Below are 15,517 nucleotides of genomic sequence, written 5' to 3'. Positions count from 1 at the left end.
TATGCAAATGTGGTTTATCTGTTTGGTTCTGATCTCCTTAAGGACCATTACTTACTATTACCATTACTACCATATTTTTTGGAGTATAAGACGCACTGGAGTATAAGACGTAGCTTAGTTTTTGGGAAATAGGAAAAAAAAATCTGCCTACCAGGTATTCATCTGGCTAGTGTCCTTAGTCTGGTCAGCTGCAGCACATTAGTTCGCTGGTTTTGAGCGTGTGCTTTTTATCCCCTACTTGGGGATAAAAAACAGCTTCTAAAGCACAGCTGATCTTTAGAGAGAAGCAATGAGAAAAGCAAGCACTGAAGATCGTTTCACTTGCTAGCTTCACTCGCTAGCGCCTCGTTAGGGCTGAAAAAAAGCTTCGAAAAAGCTACATTTGGAGTATAAGATGCACCCAAATTTTCAGCTTCGGGGAGGGGGAGAGAAGTGTGTCTTATACTCTGAAAAATACGGTACTTCAATACCAAGTAGCTAGGGGACACGTCCACAAGTGTGTCTTCTCTTAGAAAACAAACACATTTGTTACCCCTATTTAACTTCAAATGAAGGGGTTTTTTTTATGAAAAACAAGTTTTAAAAGAGTGCAACAATTGCATGCTTAAGACCAGATCAAAATATTTGAATAACCATAGTTCTGAATTCTACTAACTCTACTATACTGTGTTCTACAATCTAAAATATTGTCTTGCTAAAATATATAGAGGAAGTTGTTGTAGAACAAATCAGGCCATTATTCCATCAAAACTGGTATTGTTGATAAGGGTCTAGATACTACATGAAGAGATTATGTTAATTTTAAATTCATAATGAAGAGAAGGCTTAGGGGTAGCAGCTATCTTCCAATACTAGAAAGACTGTCACCGACAAGAGGGGGTCAATTTATTCTCTCTAACACCTGCGGGCAGGACAAGAAGTAATGGGTGGAAGCTTGTGAGAGGGAGATTCAACCTGGAAATAGGAATTTCCTGACAGTGAGAACAATTAATCAATGGAACAGCTTGCCCCTAGAAGTTGTGGGTGCTCCATCATTGGAGATTTTAAAAGAGATTGGAAATCCATTTGTCTGGGATAGTATAAGGATTCCTGCCTTGGACAGGGAGTTGTCTAGAAGACCTCCAAGGTCCCAGCCCTACAATTCTATACACCCCCTTCCTTTAGAAGCTGAAGGAATAATCAAAACACTTTTTCGCAATGGTAGCCAGTTCTGAGAAAAGGTTACTGGGATAAAATCATCCTATGAGCTTCCATGCGTGGGATTGAATTTGAACTTGAATTTCCTAGCTCTAGTGCAACTTCTGAACCTGTGCGCAACACTGACAAAAACATGGTTTATTAAATACATGTGACAGCGGGCACTGGTTCTCTAGGGTTTACACTGGAGTTTTTTTCCATACATAACAAGATATCAGGAGACCAAATAAATTCTCTGCTCATGAGTAATTTTTCCACTGAAGCCTGAAATGATCGAACTTCTAAACCGTATCACAGTTCTGCTAAATCCAATTCAAAAGCTGTTCTAAATCTTTACCAGGTCTTTGGTAAGTAAGTAATTTTACCAAAAAAACGCTTCCGTATATAATTTATCCAGTGTTTTTATCAAATCAGCAAGTAGAGGGAGGAGTTAATATTCACGTAATAGTAACAATGCATTATATAAATTAGGTTAAATGGAATGGGAGTAACTCTCAGCTACTGCTTTTTGCTAATGACCCCCTGGAAGGGTATGTGTGTTTGTGGGGTCATTGAAATAGAAGCACAATGGATACCCTCAATATACATGCAATACTTAAAAAATGTGTTAGATGTAGCTACACCCAGCTAAACTCTTCCCACTCCAAAAAAGCTCCCCCCCCCCCCCCCCAATATAATAACGGTTGTGTTTCTCTCTTTGGTACTACTAGTAATCTCTGAAAACTGGACGTCTAAAATGATTTCTTTAGACCTTCTTAATCTCTCTTTCGCCAGACACGTTAGAAAAAGCCACAAGAGCTTGACAGACAGATTGAATAAAACAGGACACATACACAAAACATTCCTTTATTGCACCATGAACCGTTGCTACAATGAGGGCTGTTAACATTAAACCCCAGTATGAGGTGCAAAGTGTGCCCATGTTCAGGGTATCTACATATTGGCAGAAGACTGTAAAACAGAAGACCCTGTTCCCCTCAGAGAAATAAGAGGCCCAGAGTCCCTTTCATCAGAGAAAAACAGTCTTAATTGTGAGCCCAAAATAGATACAAGAGCCAAAATTGGTAACAGTTTTTGTGTGTTATGCAGTGGAAAGAAGAGTTTTCAAGCTTCACACCCTATCTGTGAATAGAGAAAACGGATGCCAATGCTAAAAAGGCTAATGAATGGACAACAGAGATGCAGAATGGATGGAGTGCACATGGACTGCCCCTCAGAAGTGACCGTGCAGTATTGGTATATGACAGATGAAATGTGTCAGCCTTAGAGAGAGCAGCAATTGTATTGATAAACAACAGGTACAAAGGAATCCCTTTTTCTCTTGGTGAAATATCCCATTAAAAAAATTCTTGCAGGCAACTAGTGTTCCTTTTAAATTGGGCAAGAAACAGATTCTGCCTTAGTGCCAAAGCAGCAATGATTCAGTCACCTCTTTCTAACACTAAATCTGTTGCGTGAATCAGATCTTCTAGGAGATTCTGGTTCTGCCCATCAAATTGTGCAACAATGCCCACCAGAAATTAATTTGCACAAGGGCAGAAAGATGAAAAAAAAAAAGCAAAGATAGACATGTCCTTGAATATTCAGATGCCCTACCTTCAAGAGTTCCCAGTTTAGGATATGCAATGTTGTTTTTTAAATGTGAAAGGACCTTCAAATGTTCAGTTTTCAGTTTACACATCCAAAATCGCAAGAATCCATCAATAAATAAATTGCTTCTAAGCTCCTTGAGAATGTAAGCTAGTAGAAATCATGTCTAATAAAGGCAGGCCAATCAGACCACCAGCTTTTCTTGCGGAACAGAACTCGGTTCCAAAGATAGTCTGCAGCAAGAATAGGTGGTGGAGAATTCCTGAGGGAAAAAAAATGTTTGTGATAGTGAGAATTTATATGCTCATCTATCTGAAAGGCTGAAACAAGGGACGGGTCATGCAGAAGTAAAGAAAAATCATACAAATTACACTCATAATGACAGCTGTAAGTGGGGAAAGGATAAGTGCCATTTCAGGCAATAATCTTAGAAACCAGGCGGAGTTCTCAGTTTACTTCAAGTTCTCCTGGCAGGAAAGGCTGCTGAGGACATCACAGCTCACCAAGCCTAGATTTCTGGGTGTGGAGCAGCGGAAAATTTCATTTCCAAGGGCTGACTGCCCTGCCCCCACTCTCAATCCACATCAAGTTACCCTGGAACAGTGCTTTTTACTGGCACGGTATCTTGCAGCGCCCCTGATATAGTACTGTCAAGAACCTGTTTTCTCCAGAGGCTGTAGAGAAGCGATGCGACATCCTAGCACTCTGAATAGCAGCACCCTACTCAAGGCAAGAAGAGGCCCTTCTCCCCAGAAGCGGCAACTGGTGATTTGATTCTGGTCACTTGAAGCTTCATGGTTGTAGAAGTTGACCAACTGCATTTCTTCAGCCAAGACTCATCTGTTAGGTGGAAATGGAAATGAAATTTATGACCGAGAAAAGTCCTCATCCTTGTGGAATCAGAATGGAATGAGCCCAGCTTCAAACCCAGAAGGAGAAAGAATTAGTATGAAATGACTTCATCACTTGTGTTCCCTAACTTCAGAGCCAAAATGCATCTTCTCCATCCAGGATAATGCAAAAAAAAAAAAAAAGTCACATTTGACAACTGCAGTTTAGCTATATCCAATAATATACATGTAAAAGCCAAGGGGGGAAAACCCAGAACAACAGTTATACTGTATACTTAAAAGATATTTCTGCTTGGATTATTTATCAATGCTATGCAGAGACCGCCATCTGAAGTAGACATGGGTGTGCAAGTAACATCTGTCAGGAAAGTGTTAAACTAAATGCTTATTTTCTCAGAACCATTTGTGCATTCCTGCATGCTCCAAGCCATATTTTGCCATCTGAATACAAATTTCCACACAACCCAACAATGTAAATATTGTTTTGAAGAATACATAGCATTTTTACTCATCATGGACACTAGTTACCTTTTGTTCCCTAATAACTGGCCATTTCCTACTCCATTTTAGCAATTCTATATAAAATAACTATCATCAGTAGTTCTCAACCTTTTCTTCACCACATGCCCCCTTTAAATACCTTTTGTGGCATGGACCATGGCCACGGACCACCAAGTCTTAAGTCAAGATTTAAATCTAACATTTCTTCAAGACTTTGCAGACCCCCTGTGATGACATCACAGGCCCCCAGACCATAGGTTGAGAACCACTGCTATCATCATCACCACTCCCACCCCATCTTTCTACCAATAGGGTGTTCAATTTATTTACCTTTCAAAGCCGATAACTCAAGCTAGCTACTTTGGCTGGATGTGTCACAGCCCAGAAGTTACGCCTGCTTTGCAATTTTTGGAAGACATTGTAGTTTCTCCTCCGTTCACGCTTGAACTTCTTAATTTTTTTCATCTACAAATAAGAAGATGTTTTATTGTCTAATTCCTGATACCAAAACTGTGACATAGGAATTATCCTACAGAAATACAAAAGTGTAGAGTAGACAATGTGTTTCTATAAAAGCCTGGCTTTAAAACAAGAACTAAATTTGCTATAAGTATTTTCAAGCCTTCACTTCTTCCTAAAACTGAAAGTGTTCTAGACCATCTATCAAGCATTTCAAGTTTTTCCAAGACTGTGTTACTATATTTATATTAGTATTTACTATATTAAAGAACAATGGGAAAAAATGTTGGAGAAGCTGAAGCATCAGAATTTACTACTATGGGGTTCTAACTGAATCCAAGATCTAACAAATCCACAGGCTATATTACTTTATCTTGCACTCTTACCCTGCATTCACCAACTATCTGAACTCTGTAGTATGCTCAGTGAAAATTATCTTATTTTTCCACTGGATGGAGAAATGCTTATTTCTAGATTTAACAACTTCTGCTATGGAAATGTAGGCCTGACCTTCCCATCACTCACATTAAACTCTGTTCAGTGGAATTTATTCCTGAACGAATGTCCACAGGATGGAAACCATAAAATAAACGATCTTGCCAGTCTGACATGGGCAGAGGCAAAGAAAAATAATCTGTCTCCCATATTAAAGCAGAATGTAACTTTGTACGCACAAGGCCTGCATGATCAAAAATTTGGGTTATGTTCTTGGACTTACATTATTTGTGTATTTTCTGACCAAACTACATTGCAACAGCAATTCTCCACATGCATGCATATTTACCAAAACTATCAATTTCAAAACAGAAAATTTTGAAACTTAGCCCAAATGGTAGAGTTGGGGCACTGGTTAGGCTTACACGAAATGGCTCCGTACCTTTCCACCATCAAATTCTTCATCCCAATCATCAAGGATGGACTGTTTCTGGGACCATATAGCATCATGCATGGCATCCTGGCTGATAGCAGATGCTTCACCATTCCATGTTAAAACTGTGGATTAAAAGTAGAGCTGAGAGTGGGAGCATCCAACCTCTTTATTTCAGCTTACAATGGATTCCTTATTTCTGCCCTGAAGAATCAAGCATCTATTTTCAGAAGTACAGGCAGGGAAATAGGAACACCTTACATTCACACGTCGCCATCATAAACCTCAGGAGGCCATCACAAAATAACAGATCTATTTTTGCTTTCTTTCATTAAATGAAATATGAGTCCTTGATGATTTAGGATGGCAAAGACTATTCCAAACTTGGCACATTTCCAGTAGTTGAAGAATCAGAAACCAGATAGAACTTTTGCATGAATTATTCTCATATATTCTAAATCCTATTCCAAGGTCTTTTCTTAGCTCCCAAAGTTTCTACAATACGATTCTGATGGAAGAAGTTAGAAAGATGTTAGGTAATAATTTTTCAGGTTATAATTTACTGCTAGATATCAAACTTGGCTAGAGAATTCAGAGCCTGCTAGGTTGATCACATTTCATTATATTTTCCAAACTTCCTTAATAACTTTCCTTATTTATATAAATGATCCTCATTCAATGACCAGTTCCTCAGCAACTGTTCAAATTCATGACAGTGCTGAAAGAGTATTAGTTATGATCAGTCTTCATGCTTAGGTTAGTCACAGTATCTCCAGTCACATGATCATTATTGGTGACCTTTTTTGCCAGCTTCCTACAAGCAAAGTCACTGGGGAAGCCAGCAGGAAGTTGCTAACGACAGCCACATGATGCCTTCGGTGATTTGCTTAACAATGGCAATTGGAAGTTTCTGCCTCTAATTGGCTTTCTTAGGACCATGTTGTTTACTAACAAAAATTCCAATTGCCATCATTAACTACCTGTGAATGCGTTGCCCCCTTTTTTCCTTTATCTTAATTAGAAAGTGAAGTACAAGACATACAATAAAAATTGTATAGTAACAAGCATGTAGCAGTGTGACTCAGTAAAAACTTGGAAGAACATGCATGTTCCCAGTGAGAAACGTTTCCAAAGTCCTTGTGAAAGCTGTTACTGGAAAAAGAGGGAATTCCAAAAGTACTGAGTGTACCTTGCTTTCCATAAGCTTTATCCAAAGAATCCTTCAGTAGCTCCTGAACTACATCAACTGATCCACATTCGTGCTGCGTAATTTCTTTCTTTGGGCTCAGGACATTGAGGGAGAACTTGTCCCTAAGCCTGAGCTGGTTGCCCCAAGCCAATGCTGTTGTGAGAAGAAAAAGGTGAAGAGCATATTAATGTAAGAACGGTACATGCAAATCTCCTCTTTCCTGCAGGATGAGCAAAGCAGGTAGCAATAGCAATAGACTTATATACCGCTTCACAGTGCTTTACAGCCCTCTCTAAGCAGTTTACAGAGTCAGCCTATTGCCCCCAACAATCTGGGTCCTCAGGTAGGACATCCATAAATGTTCCTTTAGGGCAGTGCATTCTTAATGCAGTGGAATGACAGGCAAATTTCTCACTTTCAAGGTGAACACATACTGAAGTATTTTAGTTCTGCCAATTATTCTTCATTGCACTAAATATCTTGTGAAATAGTATGTTGTAATTCAAGCATTTATAGCCAGAACCTATCCTCCAAATCCATTTCTTTTCAGAATATCTGTGCATGTCTGTGTGCAGGGAAGAGAGGGGCTGTTTACTTCTTTCAATCAAGGCTGATGAAAAACTAGCAATGTGGCTTATCCAGGAACAGATGCCTAATCTGTGAAATCCCCAAATGAGGTTTGGGTATAAACACTAGCGACACAAAAGGATCTTGGTGAAAATATCTTGGAATTAACACACTACACTGGTGCTAACAGATGCTTCTGTTTTAATTTGGATGTACAGACATCCGCTCTTATTTCTGATGATGTAATAGATTTTTATTTACAATTCAGCTTGAGTGCAGTAAGTGGAAGGTCACCTACACCACATAAAGGAAGCCACAAAACTATTTCAGGTGGGCATGAATATCTTCATTACCCAAATTTTGACCTCCCTTGCTTCCCCCTACCCAATCAACTTTGATGCAGGTGTATTACCAACCTGGAGGGCTGCCTCTAGCCTCAGAAAGTCCATTCTCGTTTAGTTCTTCTTGGGGGCTACAGACTTCAGCCACATGAGAATGCAGTATATTTCTTTGCTTATCTTTGTGGTGCTCACTCTCTCCAGAAGAAGTGCTCTTGTCTGAACTGGGTGAAAGCAATTGCTTCTTCTTTTTCTTCTTCTTCTTTGTCCTACAGGAGCTGACTTCAGGTGGAGGAGAGCAGCTGTACATAACAGAGAAAAGGGTTTGTTGTTGTTGTTGTTGTCAGCTTTACCAGTAGACCACACAAGAAACCTGACCAGAGAAGCTAATTTTCTTCACTGTAAAGCTACTTTAACAAAACCTTGCAAGTCTAAAAGTACAATCTTCGTGCTATTTCCTTTAGAGAAACTAAAGTTTCTTCTGACCCTCTTTGCCCAGCCCATTATCCAGCTGTGGGCTAGATCATTCCCTAGGCAGCATCTTATTATTCCCTAGGCAGCATCTCTTTGCCCTGTCTTCCAAGATCTTTCCCACATACCATTACAACTGGTCAAGTAAAACCTTGACTTGAGACAACCAGCCAATCACTTACCAGTTCACAGGGGACAACAAAGATGAGTCTTCCTCCCTTTGCTGCAGCCTTTTCTTCTTCTTTTTCTTCTTCTTCTGGATGGAACTATTTTGACTAGTAGCTATTGCCCCGTCATCTCCAGCTCTTTTCTCTTCCTCTCCCTTCCTAGTCCTCACCAAGTTGGCTTCCTGTGCAGGGGAGATCACAATGCTGCCATTTTCCTCAAATTGCCTCCTCTTGCTAGGAGGACTGGAGAACCAAGTCCTCTCACCATTGAAGTCTTTCATGTTTTGGCTACCATGGTCATCCTGCTCTTCCACTGGGGAACTATGCTTCCTTTTTTTCTTCTTACTGCTGACAACTGATGGCTCTTTGCTGCTGTCTCGATAAGAGAGGTGTGGTGCCAAGGTGGGTACAACAGGTGATGGAAGAGGGGTGGCAGCAGAGAGGCAGCATGATTTGAAGCTGGATGAGGGCATGAAGTTGGCAAAGGGACTCCTGGCTGTTTGTGGAGGTGCTGAAGATTTGGAAGCAGGTGAGAGCACCCTAGAGAACCACATAAACATAAAATTAAAAAGACCAGCAGATTCTGAAGCTTTGAAAATCTTTGGAAAATATCATTGCTGTTGCAATTCTCTTAAGGGTCGGTGCCAACCATCTCACTAATTCAATGTACAAACAGAATGGTATTATCACATATCTGTTTGCTTCCAGGTCAAGATTAGAATTACCTTTTTCCCTTTTTCGAACGATCCAAGTACCAACTTGGATCACAATTATTCCAATTCCAGAACTGGAGCTATCAAAGATTTCACATCACTTTAGTTCCCAATCAAAGAGAATCATATAGCTGGGCATAAATGCAGGACTGTCAACTAACATACTTCCAAGCATGGAGATTTTCTAATCATAGAATTTCTATTTCCTTATCTCACTGCCAAATCTGGGGCCATTCTATTATGTAACAATGGCTGGGTCACACATCATGCTGGATCTTTAAAGTGGTTTGCATGGTTGCGACTTATTTATTATATGCAAACTAGATAACTGGGGCTTATTTCCCAAATGATTATAATAAATCAAGATTTATGTGAACACTAATTTGTTTTTCTCTTTGGAGATAGATTTGAAGGTATTTTATAGTCCACGAGAATAGTTATGTTCTAAGGTAGGATGGGAATGAAATGTTGCTGTCCCATATTACTTCTAATTTATGTCTAAATGACTGGAAGGCATTTCTCTTCTATATTTCCATCATTCTGTTAATCAAGTTGTGCCTTTTGTCCTAGAACACTCCTTTTTTTTTTTTTTTTGTGAAAGACATCTACACTAGTTCTTAATTTTTTTAAAAAAAATGCACATCCTATGACTTTTTGCTAAATAAACTGACCTACACCATTTGTTCAATTTACTTGAAAAAAAATGTTCCAGTATGTGAAGCATTTACTATTCAACAGCAGGACAGCATTCTGTTTCCAGGGGTTAATCTTTTGCTACAAAGTATATTTATCACTAGGAATTTTAGGTAAGGTGCTGATCAGTTCACAGGTCAATTACTGGACCCTAATAGCAATAGCACTTAGACTTATATACCGCTTCACAGTGCTTTACAGCCTCTCTAAGCGGTTTACAGAGTCAGCATATTACCCTCAACAATTTGGATCCTCCTTTTACCCACCTCGGAAGGATGGAAGGCTGAGTTAACCTTGAGCCTGGTGAGGATCGAACTTCTGGCAGTGAGTTGCATTAGCCTGCAATACTGCATTCTAACCACTGAGCCACCACGGCTCTAATAAAAGCTTTCCAGGGGATGGAGGAAACAGAACTTACCAATATTAAGTTATGCAACTAGAAACCGTTTTCAGGCATCATCTCTAGCTGAGCAAATGACGCTTCACCTCCCTGGGTGCAATTTTCGGTTCCCGAACATGGATCAAAAAAACACCTGAACCAACCAGATTCCTCTGAGCTAGCAGGCTTTTAACTAACTCAGAAATATTTAGGCAAATCCCCGGGAGGGATTCCAACAAAGACTTTAACTAACAAAAAGGAAAAGGAATGAATACCGCAGGTGTTAGAAAAATTTTAGTTTAGGTTGTAAAGGTCAATAAGATCTTGGAATGTCCCAGCAGCTACAATTAAGCCAGATTTCTTTTATCAAGAAAAACTTTGTTTATTTAAAATCAATAAACTATTTACATTTTAAATCGCAGAACATTGTATCTTGGTCTTTATTTATTTCTGAGGTAAATGTGCCTAGAGCATAATCCCTTCTTCTCTCTTTCTGTGTGTCTCCTCTGTGTCTCCCTTGTGTCTCCCCAGTGTGTGTGGATAAAGGGGGTCATATTTATAGAGTGGCTAAGCCACTCCCCTTTCAGTCTCTTAGACAAAATGGAGGGAAAGTATAAACACAAAATGGCCGCTCTGGCCATAGCTTACCTGGTTTTGACTGGTGCAGCAGCGCAGACGAATTGGGTGGTATTTGTGGCAGCTGGGGGGGAATGGGGCGGTGCCTGATGCTCATTGCCGCTCACTTTCCGCAGGGTGTTGCTGCCCTGTAGTTATCGACATAAATAAAAACTTGGTGGTCTAAAAGGAGGTTTCCATGACCCCAGGGACAGCGGGTGGCGTAAGAAGAGAGAGTGGGCACAAAACAAAGATAGGTAGGGGTGGAAGAGGGAGGGGAAGAAGAATCAGAAAAGTGTTTGTGGTTAGAAACAGAGGGAAAACAAGGAAGGACATGTCAAAAGACAGAAGACGTGTTAGAATAAATAACGGGCCACTGATACCTCCCCATTTCCCAGGACATGCTAGCTTTATCCCTGAAGGTCACACCCCTGCAAAGCTGCTCTGTTCTGGCCAAATGAAGCAAAAGGGTCTCTCTCTCTCCCTCTCTCCCCCTCCCCCCAAGCAGCCTCATTTACTTGCAGATCCAGCAAGGGTGGGTGGGGTGGACAGGCTGTGGATCAGGGCCACGGGCTGCTCACAAAGCCAAGAGGGCCTTCCTCAAAACCCCACCCCAAGAGGGTTACCAGCGTATGGCAATTCTCACCATGGCTAAAGAGGGAAATCTGTTACTTCTTATTTTAGTCAGTTAATATCACCTTAATTGTTCCATTCAATACCATTTTAGATTTTTTTTTTTTGTCCTGGACCTGTTCTCTTCTTGGAATGCAGCCCTCATTATGTCATTCAAATGGCCTAGTATAGCTCTTGTCCCCCTCCCAAAAAAAGATTCTACATCTTACTCTTCATGGCCAAAAAGAGGAGGGGGGAGGGAAGCAAACTCCACGTTTCACCCCAAGGCCACGGGAAAACAGTCTAGGTACAGAGACTGCGAGTATAAAGCATACTTCCCACAAATGCTGTCTATTGCACTTGGGCATTGCAAGTTTGCTAAATGAGGTATCATTTTGGCAACTGCCTGCATATACAGGGAGTCCTCGACTTACAACAGTTCGTCTAGTGACCATTCAAAGCTACAACACTGAAAAAAAGTGACTTATGACCGTTTTTCACAGTGACAAACTTTGCAGCATCCCCATGATCATGTGACCAAATTCATAGGCTTGGCAACTGGTCCATATTTATGACCACTGCTGCATCCCAAGGTCATGTGATCACCATTTGAGACCTTCTGATAAACATTGTCAACAGGGAAGCCAGATTCACTTAACAACTAGTTATTAACTTATCAACTACAGTAATTCACTTAACAGAGGCAACAAAGGTCACATAATGGGGCAAAAGACACTTAACAACAAACATGTGAGGCTCAATTCTGGTAATAAGTCAAGGACTACCTGTAGATGCCTCTGAGCATATAGTGCCTTTACTGATGGAAAGGCCACCTGGTTTTCCTTTATCAAGCTTTCACTTTTCTCACCACCACTCCTCTCCCCTGCCCCGCAAACCCCCCCCCCCCCCCCGAGAACTGTGTGCTCAATTCCTTCTCCCAAACGCACCTTCCTGGCAGAAAGTGCCAGTTTCTTTGCAGGTGGAGGCGACATGGTGCTTCCCAACTCCAGATTGGCCAAATTAGCCAACAACGGGGATTTCAGTTTGGCAAACTTGGTGTCCTCAGAAGCATATTTCCCAGATACACAGACCAATTCCTGAGAGGAAGAATAGCCATCAGCTCCTACTGTGGCCTGAGAAAGTCCCTTAATTGGCTTATGAGCTGGACTGGAGGAAGATGAGCTGCTAGTAGACGACGAAGATGTCAAGGATGAGTCCTTGCTTGGTAGCTCTGTACCTTCCTCATGCGATTTGGCTTCAGAGGTTCCCCCAGAGCTGCCTGACAACTGCAAAGATGCCACCAAGTTCTTATCTCCCCAGGAGCTCTGCTTGGCCATCTCCAGTTTAGCACTGTCAGCCTGGCCAAAGTCCTGAGACGTCTTGTGAGACAAGGTTGGCTGCTTCTTGGATCTCTTGCTTAAGTCATCCAAGAAAGCAGGTTTACTGTAGAGTTTAGGAGATGAGAATCCAACAGCAGGTATGAGCTTGGGAAGGGGAGGAGGAAGTATCCCATTCTGAGTTTTGTTGTTGGAAACAAAGGTGTTGCGGGAAACAGGAACACCAGATTCCTCAGGGTCTGAAGCCTTCTTAACCTGAAATGCATCTTGTCTCTATGGAAAAGATAGACAGAAGTGCTGGATCAATAAAAGTATCCATTGCACCACTATCTGCATAATAGGCACATACACATGTACCTGAAAGATGAAAAGCCGACTATAATTCTGGTGGCTTTGCTAAATGAAATAAGGTTGCTGTTATATATATTAACCTAACCATCTTAAGATTCAACCCCACTTGATCAACTCAACTAAATTAAATGGAATTACTAGAGATTACAGTGAAATTCTGCTGTCTCCGCACAAGTTCTCACAACAATAAATCTGTACAGTTAGCAGCCAGATTTGAGAAATTAAAGGCAGAGCAAGATTTTTATTGTCTGGGGGCGGAGCATTCTTACTTAATAGCTATACTATATGGATTCCACTTCACTGGCCCAAAATTGACTACTTGGAGGCAAATTTTCCCACCCGTTTTCTCTCCTAGATTCACACAAACATGTTAGACCAATTTTGTTGTGTGGCTCTGGTGTGCCACTCACTTTGTTTATCAGTGGTGATGCAAGGGTACCATTAGTTGCACTTTTCTTCAAGTGATCAGAGGAGATGTTTGTTCGGCTGGGCATTGAGCAATTGCTTTTGGACACAAGTCCTTCAGGATTCTTCTTAGTGCTTGGGATCCTTAAAGAAAATTATATGATTTCATTAATTTGTTCATAAATTTGCCTGATCCTTTGCCTTTCACTAAACATTTTTCTAAAATACACCCAGCAGCTAACTAGGAATGAGGGTAACTATTTGAACACTAGAAAGTTGGGAGCCCGTGTCCCAAGGGAGCATTTAGTTGCTATGTATTTTGTATACATTACTCCGTGTAATAGAGTTCTGAAGACTACTAAACTCAAAAGCACTTGGGATTGAGGATGTCCACAAAAACATAGGAAGTCGCTTTACTCCACATCAACCCAGTCATGTGAGTCAATCTGACTCTGTACTGTCTATATCAACGGGCAGCAAATCAGAGATGGAATTTTTTCCATCCCTGCCTGAAGATGCTGGGGACTGAACCCAGAATTTTTTTTCCACACCAAGCATGTTGCCCTTCCCTAACAGAAAGGATGGCTGGATGACATGATACAGTGAACACATTTCCCCATAATTAACCAGGTCAATTCAAGTCATGAGTAGTAGAAGGAGATGCTTGCCACTTAGGCTACCTCCCAGCCATCCAGACTTACAATGGCACCAACTAGGTTATCCCTAGTATTAATGTTATTGATTTTTGTTAGATAATAATCTTGAGGTAGAACGCAATAAAATCCTATCAAATTTCACCAGCTTTTAAAAGGGCATAAAATAAGAAAGCACAAAACAAGAATGGCCTAGAACCGTGATGGCAAACCTAGGGCACATGTGCCACAGGTGGCATGCAGAGCCATATTGGTGGACACACGAGGCTGTTTTCGCCCTCCCCAGGCTCCTAGAAAGCCTCTGGAGCCTGGGGAAGGCGAAAAACAGGCCTACTGGATCCACCATGCCATCACATGCCAAAAGCGGGAGGAGCACCCGGGGGGGGGGGTTGCGCATGCATGCGTGAGGGGGAGGGCGCATAGAATTATGGGTATGGGCAAGCACGTGCGTGATCACCCCACACTTCCCCCTGCTTTTGGCACGCAATGGCAAAAAGATTAGCCATAACTGACCTAGAAGACACCAGCTCAGATATCGGAGTGACAGCAACAACCCCCAAAGGGAAAGTATGAGAATCTAATAACCACAAACATCTCTTACCTAAGATAGAAGAGTACATAGGCCTGCTGGTTGAGAACAACTTTGATGTTGCTTGAATGTACCAGAGAATCATTCATTTGGTACCACTGCCCATTACTAGCCTAGATATACAAAGAAATAATAATTGGTCACTATCCCCTAGCAAATCATCATTATCCTCAAAAGATGTATTCATTTATTTCATTCATTTATTAGTAGCAGCAAGCCAGGAAAACCAGCCCAAGTACAGCAATGTCTAAAGAGTAATACTGGAGATTATCTAAGAAGGTGGATAATGTCATACCTAATCCTAGTATACTTTGCCTTTGGTGTCTAGCTAATTTTAATGTTATTAGACTTAAGACATTAGGACAATCATTGTCTGGACTGAGCTCAACTGAGCTTATGATGTCACATCTCTTCCAGTAATTTGTAGCTTGGACATCTCAGAAAATCCCCAAATCACAAGTCCTTCAATAACCAAGAAAATTTGGATATGGATCACAAGACACAGAAACATTCTGCATGGATATTAAGAATATCCACAGGGAGACAAAGTAAAAAGTTATGGTGGTACACGGCAATTATGCGAACTTTTCAAAAGGCATGGAAGTAAAGCCTTTCCCCCAAGGCTAAAGCACACTGATCAACTGTTACCCACAGCCTAGCGTATCAACAAAGACCCACCTTGACATAGCAGTAGTAATGCCCTGCATGGCAGCTGTATCCTGAATGCACAAGTACAGCGTAGAGGCCATACATGACAGGGTCCCCACTGCTCTGCGACATGTAAGGACGAATATTCAGGAATTCAGGGTAACCCACGTCCTACATGAGAGAAAGAGTCCGTAAGAATGTGTTCCACCTTTTATAAAGATCTGCATAAAGAGCATCAGCCTCACCAGGCACAAGTCAGTAATCTATAGATTGAACTATCTATAGATTGGATTGAGCTATCTAACAGATTGACACCCACTCTTA

At 41.1% G+C, this 15,517-nt stretch overlaps 1 protein-coding gene across 1 annotated transcript in view; it reads right to left on the bottom strand.

Moving 5' to 3' along the window:
* Positions 1-2,027: 2,027 nt before the first annotated feature.
* USP36 (ubiquitin specific peptidase 36) overlaps positions 2,028-15,517 on the bottom strand; it is a 25,331-nt gene continuing 11,841 nt past the window's right edge. Inside the window, exons 10-20 of the mRNA XM_034412846.2 lie at positions 15,224-15,364; positions 14,558-14,658; positions 13,309-13,447; positions 12,158-12,820; positions 10,632-10,747; positions 8,214-8,738; positions 7,639-7,862; positions 6,656-6,808; positions 5,476-5,591; positions 4,470-4,604; positions 2,028-3,627 (exon numbers count right to left, since the gene is read on the bottom strand). Of these exons, the coding sequence (XP_034268737.2) occupies positions 4,473-4,604; positions 5,476-5,591; positions 6,656-6,808; positions 7,639-7,862; positions 8,214-8,738; positions 10,632-10,747; positions 12,158-12,820; positions 13,309-13,447; positions 14,558-14,658; positions 15,224-15,364 (2,310 nt within the window). The 3' untranslated portion in view covers positions 2,028-3,627; positions 4,470-4,472. The remainder of the gene's footprint in view (positions 3,628-4,469; positions 4,605-5,475; positions 5,592-6,655; positions 6,809-7,638; positions 7,863-8,213; positions 8,739-10,631; positions 10,748-12,157; positions 12,821-13,308; positions 13,448-14,557; positions 14,659-15,223; positions 15,365-15,517) is intronic.

The sequence above is a fragment of the Pantherophis guttatus genome, chromosome 2, assembly GCF_059756535.1.
Source record: "Pantherophis guttatus breed Tessera chromosome 2, ASM5975653v1, whole genome shotgun sequence".
Lineage (NCBI taxonomy): Eukaryota > Metazoa > Chordata > Lepidosauria > Squamata > Colubridae > Pantherophis > Pantherophis guttatus.
This window is presented reverse-complemented; position numbering and strand designations above follow the sequence as displayed.